The sequence below is a fragment of the Austrofundulus limnaeus genome, unplaced genomic scaffold (assembly GCF_001266775.1).
Source record: "Austrofundulus limnaeus strain Quisiro unplaced genomic scaffold, Austrofundulus_limnaeus-1.0 Scaffold98, whole genome shotgun sequence".
NCBI lineage: Eukaryota > Metazoa > Chordata > Actinopteri > Cyprinodontiformes > Rivulidae > Austrofundulus > Austrofundulus limnaeus.
This window is the reverse complement of record NW_013952500.1, coordinates 1,135,466-1,145,632: the sequence shown is the minus strand read 5'-3', so window position 1 is coordinate 1,145,632 and position 10,167 is coordinate 1,135,466. Positions and strand designations below refer to the sequence as shown.

Genomic DNA, 10,167 nt, shown 5'->3' with positions numbered 1-10,167 from the left:
GCCCTTTAAGAAGAATCTTGTCTGCCATCTGCTGGACACTTTTTGTTGTGCTCATATTTAGACGTCYTATTTTGCAAATGCTGCCTTCCTGAAATTTGGTATGCTTGTTTGTCTTTGTGTCTATGGTGTAATAATAATGATGTGATTGTGTTGCTGTAATTCTGAGTGTTTTATGTGCTGCAGAACAGGAACCTGCTGTAAAACAGCAATAATGCTGAGTCAGGCTTGATTTTTAATAATCTTTTCCTGTTAAATAAATAAATCAAATCAAGTTCACTTTCTGTCAAACAAACAAACAAAAATAAAAACTCGTAAAGTACATTTGACGTCATTCATCAATATTCAGTTTAAGCTATTTACCAGTGGTGGGCAGCGCTAATCCAAAAATTAGCTCCACAATTTTTAAAGCGCTGATGAAAATATTTAGGTCCGCAACCTCAAAAGCGCTTATGCCATAGAAAAACTAGTGGAAGTTAATTTAAAAGCGCAAGTTCAATTTGACACTTAATAGCTGACAATAATTCACGTACAATATATGCACAACACTGCCATTTAGAGGTGTATGAACTCATTTACAGCTTAATCCTACAAGCATCAATTGCTGGGGATGTGAGTTCCTGAACCAGACCTTTAGCTCCTGGTGTAAAAATTAAAAAGTTGATTGCTAGTTCGGCTGCTTCTTTTTTCTTTTGTTTGTTGTAGTTTTTTTCATTAAAGAAGCATCAATAAAGTAATTTTAAAACTGTTTATTGGAAAATGAAGCGATGCATTCTGGGTACATGACAGATTTGATTTGTGACAGGAAACGAAAGCACGGAGTACAGGAAACTATCTTCCTTTCAAAATAAGAGCTTGGATTTTAAAGTTTTCCATGTAGTTGGTCCAGTTGACCCCTAGATGTCAGTCTTCATCAGCATATCATCTTTAAATCATTTCTGTGTCTCTGACCCAGTTGCTTCGACCAATTATGTCATGTTTTGTGCTCCAGCGTTTAAACTTTATTTTCTTTAAAAAGGGAGCTCCGATTGTAAAGTAAAATAAATCAATATATACAAAAAAGTTAGTAAGACCGCTAAAGTGCAAATTAAATTATTTGGGTCCTCAATTAGCGGATTTGCGCTTTAGTGGGCTGGTGCCCACTACTGCTATTTACTATTAAATTTAGACGTAAGTGTTTTGGTGATGCATTGTGTTTTGTTCCAGCTGGAGTCAGAGTCCACTGAACGTCCCTCCACCAAACATGCCCACTTATTACAACCCCTTGACACTAATGTGGTGGCAGCAGCTGTACTTCAGGCAATACTACATGCATTAGTAAGTCCATTCCTGTTTGTTTCTTTAATCGCATTGAGTATTTTAAAAGTTTATATATTTTTTAAACAAAGAGTAGAGTTGTTACAGTCGACCTCCTGTTTCCTGCAGTCAGTTACTGGCTGCCTCCTCCCAGCACCTTAGACCCGACCAGCCCAGTTCAACTCAATCCAACCAGTCTGATCCTCTGAGCCGGCGGCCGCAAGCGGGACGCCACGGCAACCCGGAAGTCCAGATGAACGCCCAGGGAGGGGAGATCCTGAACGAGGAAGAGCTCAACAGGGACTGGCTGGACTGGGTGTACACATTTTCACGTGCTGCCATTTTACTGAGCATAGTTTACTTCTACTCATCCTTCAGCCGCTTCATCATGGTGATGATGGCCATGCTGGTGCTCTACCTGTGAGTGACCTGATTATCCTTCTTTACCCTGCTACGTGTGAGGTTTTATATTTATCATTCTTTCTGGTGGTGTCCTGTGTGCAGGCATCAGGCCGGCTGGTTTCCCTTTAATCTGGAGAACGACTTGCAGCTGCCTGGAGACAGGCCCAATCAGGAGGACGAGGAGGGAGAGCAGCAAAATCAAGACTTGCAGGAAATGGTAAATGCCTCCCTCATCCAGAACTTTGAGCTTTTTTTTTTTTTATAAACACAGTGGTGTCCAAACCTGGTTCACCAGGACTAGGGCTGGGTATCGATTCAGATTTCCCAAATCGATTCGATTCACAACGATTCACGATTTAGTTTTATTGATTTTTTAAATTAGTTAACGATGTCAAGCAGTAACACATTTACTTTGAAATAGAAGACATTCTCAAAGGAACCAATTCTGCAAATAGAAACTAATTCTAACTTGGTGCATTGGTAAAATTATAAACATTAAGGGCAAACTTGTAAATTGGAGTTTAATCTTGAAACAAAACTGTCTCAAGTTTTAAAGGGTTTAAACCAGGGCTTTTCAACTGGTGGCCCACGGGCCACATCCAGCCCCCGAGTGACCAAATTTCGGCCTGCCAATTGGTTCATTCATCTCTTAAGCCCAAACCCCCGGTTTTCTTCTTTAATTACTCTTAAGTTCTTTTAGTTCAACATAGACATGTTTGGTATGTACAGAAACGTCAGAATCTTGGCTAGAAGCTGGTAAAAACCATTTCTATGAATACTCAAGACAGTAAAACTATGAGCAGTTGAAGATAAAATGATGAAAGTGAAGTTTAAAAATTTGTCAAAGTCAGAGATGTCAAAATATTACTGTCAAATAGGAGGCATAATGTGTTCGTTTTGTTTTTGATATTGTTTAATTATCACTACTTTTATAGGGTTCTGTATGTTGTATTCATGATTAAATGCAGCAAAATAAACTTAATTCAAAGGTAACAGATCTTTCTTTGTAATACTTGTTTTATTTACATAATAACTTTAATTTCTGGATGTTCGGCCCCTCAGCTGTTGACCGGCAGTAACTGTGGCCCCCAGAGCAATTTAGATGAATAGCCCTGGTTTAAACTAAAAAGGAATTGCAAGAGAAAGTGTTGTTGGATACATTAGATTTTTAAGAAACTAAGAATAATTTTCTTGATCACTAAGAAGTGATGGAATAAGGTTACAGGAGAAGAGGTGGGCTCATATAAGTGTATACTTCTGCCCACTCTTTTGAGTGTATTAAAATTGTTTGTTTGTAATGTTTCTGTTACCTTCTGCTAAATAAAATCTAACAAGAAGAAAGAAAAAGAAAAGAGTGCTTCAGCTAAAACATTCCATCACTGTGAATTACATTATGATTTTCCTAAAATTTAAAAATAATATTGGTAACAAAACTGAATGATTTTGTTAGACTGTCATCATTCACACATTTATACATATTGTATAGTGGTATTAATGTATATTTTCAGATCTTCCAAGGTGCCAGTTATGGAACTCTCTGTGCATTGCTGCCCAAATCAAATTCTGGAAGTGGTCATTCAACTAGATCTGTTATCAAAAGGACAACTGATATTACCAACTTTTAAAAACTGTTACGGCCAGAGGTCTTTCTTCTATGTTTATACCAAAGCATGGAATGACATTCCTCAAAACATAAAGTCCATTTCAAAACTACAGCCCTTTAAGAAGAATCTTGTCTGCCATCTGCTGGACACTTTTTGTTGTGCTCATATTTAGACGTCCCAATTTTGCAAATGCTGCCTTCCTGAAATTTGGTATGCTTGTTTGTCTTTGTGTCTATGGTGTAATAATAATGATGTGATTGTGATGCTGTAATTCTGAGTGTTTTATGTGCTGCAGAACAGGAACCTGCTGTAAAACAGCAATTGTGCTGAGTCAGGCTTGATTTTTAGTAATCTTTTCCTGTTAAATAAATAAATCAAATCAAATCAAGAGGAGAACAGTTCAGTCAGATATTTACATACAGTAGTTTTGGTTCGAGCCGCTCGAAGCTTTGTTTCCCGCTACCGCGTCCGAGTGCAAATCTTTGCGAACAAAAGTCGTCATGGCCTCTGTTATCTTTAAGTTCACCTGAGAATCAGCTGTAATGTTAGTGATTCCTTTGTTTCTTTTGTTTTGCCCCAGACAACGTGTTGTCGGGAGCTAATATTAGCACTGAGCGACAAACGGATGTAAACCTACGGCAAGCCAGGTGTGACACACAACATGGAAATGCGCAGCTTCACCACACACAACACCCATGGGGAGAAATCGATCTCGTGACTTATGAATCGATTTTCCCAAATTTGAATGAAAATCGATCCAGATCGATTAAATCGATTTTTTTTTAACCCAGCCCTAACAACGACCACTATCCTGCACATTTCCTTGCTCCTGCTATCCACACAATAAAAGTAAGATTCAGTAAAATAGGTACTTTAGCCTAAAAAGAATCTTCTTGGCGAACGAGATCCCATTTCTATAAACTACCTGCATGCGTTGAGCATTCAGAACAATGTTCTTCTTTTGTGAGTTATTTAACTGTGTGGCTATCTTCTTACACATTCAGGTGCCAGCTCGTTTTTACATGTAGCTATCTAATAAAACATCTGAAAAGTCAACATGAGTCACGTTTCAGTCCTAATCAGACTCTGATTTGTCCACTCAGGAAGGAGCGAACGATGACGGCTCCGACGACGACGACGGAGAGAGCGGAGAGGAAGGTGCAGAGGATCCGAACAGCGTCCCAAACGCAGGCTTCCTGTCCTCCACTTGGTCCTTCATCATAACGTTCTTCATGTCACTCATCCCAGAAGGGCCACAGAATGCCGCCAACTGAACGCTGGGGCGCCACGAGCCGCTGCGGATCTCTGAAGAGGATGACTTCCTGCTTAGGAACTGTTCTATTAAGATGCTGGTTTCCCAGACTTGAGCTGAAATACAAACAACCCATCCAGACTAGGAAAAAAGGCAGTATTTTTACATTTTTCTTTTTTTAGGTTTGGTCGTCTTCATAGTGACAAACATTTCAAATTGTCAAATGACACTAATATAAGATGATGGACTGAAATAGCTGTTGATGCCTTCTAAACAGAAACGGCATTATGAGGAAAAGAAAAGAGAACTCTTGGTGAGTTCATCAACTTATTTTTTAAATAAGCAGCAATATATGTTTAAAAGGTTTTGGTTGTGGTGGGTGTATCAATAAGACACTTTAAAATGGCCACTTTAGTAGAAATATTAAGTCTGTGAATAACAATAACGAATCGTCGCACTTATTATGTATTAAACGGCATAAAGTGAATTTGGTCTGAAGGTTTCCTGGTGTGTACTGTGCTGAGCTGTAACCCGATGTGGTTTAAGGGTTTGTCTTTTGACAAAACTGACTTTTGAGAAACTGAACAGAAGGGGGCGACAGAGTGTAAAGTACGGACGTTGCAACATTTAATGGAAAGTTTTTGTAATGTAGATAAAGAGGATGAAATATGCACTGCCAGAATGCAGAAAGGCAAACGATGCATCTATTAAGCTCTTGGAAATGACTGCTGCTGTTACTAACGTGAAAAAAAAAAAAGAATTTTGTTCATGTTTATTAAAACTACATGATGTGTAATGTCTGGTCATTTCTCACTAAAATGATGATGCGTTAAAAACTATGTTTTAATGTTCCTCAGACGATTTGACGTGCAGAGGAGGGACAGTAGAGATATAGGAGGCTGTTACGAGATGCAGCTTCCAGGGTAAAGAGCAGATCTCTGCAGTCAGAGAGGACAGAGTGAGGTGGAGGATGACTCACCGAGGCGACCCCTGAAGAGTGAACAGCTGAAAGATGGAAGGTGAAGTTTTTTTTTTTCTTAAATACTCCTTAACAGAAAATGACTTTGGTAAAAAGTAAATTATACTGATAAAAATCACAAAACTGCTCACAATAATCAGGAAACTAAAAGTAATTTTACACACACTTAAAATATAAAGTGTTAAATTGACCTAAGTTCATGTGGTTCCACTTTACAACAAGGCTCCCCTAAAAAATAGTTTATAGATAGGTTATTAATTTATCTGTAAACACTATAAATCAGTAAGTGTTTATCATGCATTGGTTAATGAGGAGAAAGAGACAAAGCTGTCTGGTTTCTTGCCAAATATTGAGCCAAATCTGTTCATGCACATATTTCATCTAAAGGTGCTATTAAACATTTCAAACCTTGTAAGCACAAAAATGATTCGGAAGCACATCACATACATATACTGCATTGTACATATCCACAACCATCAAAGGGAGCCTTATTTAAAAGAGTAAGACAGGTGTTTACAGATTAATAATAACCTATCTCTAAACTACTTATAAGCCATCTATAAGGGGAGCATTGTACCTTTTAAAGTGCATAAACAACTCTTTTCTGGTCAAATTTGAATTTGTAGTGTGTAATGAGATATTAAATTATAAAGTAAAGAAGTAAAGTATAATTTTTATGTTTTGAATGTAACAAAATAAAAGTAAAAATAATGATTTAACAAAAACACAGATTCTCAAAAAATGACCTGTATTTAGTCATGTATAATACTAGAAATTTAACCCTAAAGATCACAGATGGGGGGGGGGGGGGGGTAGTATTATACATGGGAGTAAATTTTGACAGATCTTTTAAATGCACAACCACGATATCTCCTTGTATAAAACTGAAATATTCCCCTTCCATCCGATTATTAGACTTTCTGGTTCAGATACACAGAGACAAACTCTGTCAAAATTAGATCACAAGTTCAGAAAAAAATCAAGAAATCAGTAAAAATGATCAGAACTGTCCAAAGATAAGAAGTGTAAACTAGTTGCAAAAAAGCAATTTAGGATTTCTTGGAAAGTCCTTCAAATCAGACATGTGACCTGATCCCTGGTGTAGTTTCTCGTGTGACAGTCTGAATTAGTTCAACCTCGAACACCTTTCATTTCCACTGATGACGCTGTCGGAACATTTCAAACCCAAGCATCAGTCATTCGCTCCTGGAGCATAATAAATTTGTAATAAATGATGGAAATTTATTCGAGTTCCAGGAACGCTCAGAAGTCATTGACACGTGCAGTGAGGCTGAGACAAATTCAAAGATTCTGCAAATTTTTTCACTGTGGCTTGAACATTGCTTCAAGTGAAAGCCACTTAAAATGGATTCTTCTTTTCTTTTTAGTCTTACAGTACTTAAAGACACAGATAATCAAACACTGAGCACAATCGACAGGGGGAGTCTTATTAATCTAATAACCTTCAGGTGTTTGTCAGAAATGTAAGGACTGAATAAGTGATGTAATGATTAGGATGGAGTTTGTTCTGCAGCATGTAATGTAGATCTCAGCTGCCCCCTACAGGCAAGAAAAGATACATGGCCTCAGCTAGAAAAAAACTAACAGCAAACAGCAGTTTGCTTTTCTTTGCAGAAATATATATTTTCATTTTCCCCATTCTTTTCCCAGCATTGGAAATATTAAATTCCCTACTTCTCAAGGTACTCCAATGAACTGCTAACATTAAGGCAAAAATAAAAACAGCAGAAAAGGAGAACGTGTTCATTTTATTGCTTTGCAACATTCAGTCGTGACAGAGGAGTCATCAACTAAACAACAGGATGCAAAGTTCTTCACCAATGGTTTGTGCATCAGTAGAAAGGATTCTGAAGGATAATTATCACTTTGTTTTGCAGATTCTCTTTTCATTCAAATTTATTAGTTGTTTTTTTCTAATTGAAAGTGATACTGTGGAAATAGGGTCTTTAATAAACTATATAATTCCAACTTTCTACTGATTTATGTTAAATACCATGAGTGAAGAGTAATACCTTTACATTACTATTTATTGTTTTGGCAAAATAAATAAATACACATTTATTTCTGACAATGACGCCACAATAATTTAACATTCACTAGTTATTTAAATATAAAACTCTATCTTAATATTCTTTTTATTGTTGTGGTGAACAAATACAAGAGCTGTGACAGCGGCACAGACAGATAAACAGCATTTAGTTACATTTGTAAATGGAAAATAGATTCATCTTTTTCCCGAACACGACAACAAACAGAAGCATCTGCGACGTTTATGGAACGAATGGACCCATCTTTGGAGCCTGTGTGCCGTCACCTGTACATCGTCTCATTTTCACACTTTGCACATAAAAGAGCTTCAACAAGGCACATAAGCTATCGTTTGTGGAATCGCTACACACAGAGCTGATGAAACACGCGCACAAAATGTTTCACAGACATTTTCGTTGCCAGAATATTAAAGGATTTCATGAGTCCAAACGTTGAACTGTATTGGAATACTTATTGCTAAAACATGACTGCACTTAGCAAAATAATAATGTAAAAAAAAACACATTTCTAGAATATGACTCTTTTTTTCTTACATATCCAGTAGAAATATTTTTGCATAAACTTATCTGTAACACATCTTTGTACGACCAACAGATTCACAATACAGACAGTATAGAAACAAGTGCAACTACCTGAGATCACAAATATTCTCTTCTTTATTTGCACTTTAATGTATTTTATTATTTAAAATTGTTTCAACGTCCGCGACAAAAAAGAGGGCAGGTAATTGCTGCCTGGTGTCAACATAAAAAAATAAATAAATAAAATCATGACCATAGTCAGAAATCATTCAAGACTCTTGAGTTTGAACTACGTTCCTAAAAAATATTGCGGGAAATAAAAGATTTTTCTTTTTTTATGAACACAATAGAGTTTGTTTAATCATAAACCTTCCTATGAAAGTGCTCACTGTACAGTACAGACTTTATATGGCCTCTAAAGTGGCTTTTCTATTACAATTCAAATGAAAAGTACAGTATTCACACAGATAAAATACTTCATAACAGATATTACGTGGGCTGAAGAGTGAAAACGCCTGACCAACGTCTGAGCAGCAATACCAAAAATACTGTGTGAAAGAAGGTTCCTCGTACAGAAGACCAGGATGTACGCAGTGGTGGTCTGAATGTGGCTCTGTTTTTGGTTTGGATCACTGTGCAAACCAGAATAAAATCAAACATTAACAGTACTTCAATGGCTTTTTCTTGTTTTTTTTTTTTTTTTTAATTTTTTTAGGCTGGTGTTACCATAAAATGATTCAACCCTAAACAGTGTTAGCATCTAAACCAGAAATAGTACAGTACCAGCTGAAATGTTTACAGTAAATCACAATAAAAGTAAAGTTCGGTTCATACAGGCTGATATTCCCATCATTAAGGCCGTTCCTTTGACATCCGCTTTGACGTGAGAGATCAGAGATGTGTCGGTGGAGAATAACAGCAGAATTCCTTCATACGACCTGGTGATGTGTTGGACATACTTCCCGTTTCTGTGAGAGAAAAGCAGAGATTGTTGTGCTCCAGGTCCTCTTCGCCCTGCCGACGAGCTCCGTCTCGGTGTGAAAATAGTCCCCCTCCATTCAGAGGAAGGTCTCGGTGGTGGAGCCCTCTCCTGGCGTGTCCGGGCCGATGTCAACTCGAACGCAGGCGATCTTCTCTTGGCTGTTCAGAGGTGAAGAGAAAGGAAATGAGTGCTTGTGTAGATTTGAAAAGATCAAAGTCTGTTGGGTGAGATTAATACGAGGTGGATGGTGGTACCAGTTAGTGCAATGGTTCCCAACCTGGAGTCTAAACTAAAAGAGGCATCACATATGTGACCCATCATATTGAAATGAGGATTAAGTCAAATTTGGTCAAAATTACCTAATTATATTTTCAGATTCCTGGCTTTAAAAGCTACATTTTGATACCTGGATCATTCTGATATAAGCTTATCCAGAGATATGACTTAATTTGTCTTGTTGGTTACAATAATACATTACTGTTTTGGTCTGAATCCTAATTTTAGGTGAATTTATTGAGTAATTTTTTATGTTAATATAAAAAGGAAACCTGAAATATTATTTGTATATTAAGATTTCCTAGTTGGAAAGAAACAAAAACATTGCTAGCTCACAGGGAAAAATTTAAAATTTTAAGGCGTTTTTCCTCAAAATCAGGTATTTTTGTTGCTACTTCTCAAAAAAATGCTTCAAAATAGTTTTAGGATTAAATTTTAGACAGTTCAATCAAATGATACATTGATAAGGCATTAATTCATTATGTTTTGACAAAATGCAATTTTTGCAAAATTTGCACTTGTTTATATCAAAACCCTATTTCTGCCTATTTCTCCACATTCTACTTTTGGACTTAATCCTTTGCAAAGAATTGCAAACATACGAAAAGAGTGCAACTTTTACGTAGATACAGTGGTTTGCAAAAGTATTCATACCCCTTGAACTTTTCCATATTTTGTCACATTACAACCACAAACATAAATATATTTCACTGGAATTTAATGAATACCAACATGTTTTGTATAGATGAGGCAAATTTAAATTAAGACATTTAAAGAACCATTTTTTC

The 10,167-nt window shown here is 36.8% G+C and overlaps 2 protein-coding genes across 10 annotated transcripts in view; one reads left to right on the top strand and one right to left on the bottom strand.

Annotated features, from left to right (window-relative positions):
- LOC106520859 (homocysteine-responsive endoplasmic reticulum-resident ubiquitin-like domain member 2 protein) overlaps window positions 1–5,347 on the top strand; it is an 8,530-nt gene extending 3,183 nt beyond the window's left edge. For all 3 annotated transcript variants that reach the window (XM_014013140.1, XM_014013139.1, XM_014013138.1), the window contains exons 6-9: window positions 1,204–1,314; window positions 1,423–1,713; window positions 1,798–1,912; window positions 4,403–5,347. In XM_014013140.1, the coding sequence (XP_013868594.1) occupies window positions 1,204–1,314; window positions 1,423–1,713; window positions 1,798–1,912; window positions 4,403–4,573 (688 nt within the window). In that variant the 3' untranslated portion in view covers window positions 4,574–5,347. The remainder of the gene's footprint in view (window positions 1–1,203; window positions 1,315–1,422; window positions 1,714–1,797; window positions 1,913–4,402) is intronic.
- A 1,933-nt stretch (window positions 5,348–7,280) lies between these two features.
- The window catches only part of LOC106520856 (sodium bicarbonate cotransporter 3), a 51,270-nt gene continuing 48,383 nt past the window's right edge, over window positions 7,281–10,167 (bottom strand). For all 7 annotated transcript variants that reach the window (XM_014013128.1, XM_014013132.1, XM_014013130.1 and 4 more), the window contains one exon: window positions 7,281–9,261. In XM_014013128.1, the coding sequence (XP_013868582.1) occupies window positions 9,180–9,261 (82 nt within the window). In that variant the 3' untranslated portion in view covers window positions 7,281–9,179. The remainder of the gene's footprint in view (window positions 9,262–10,167) is intronic.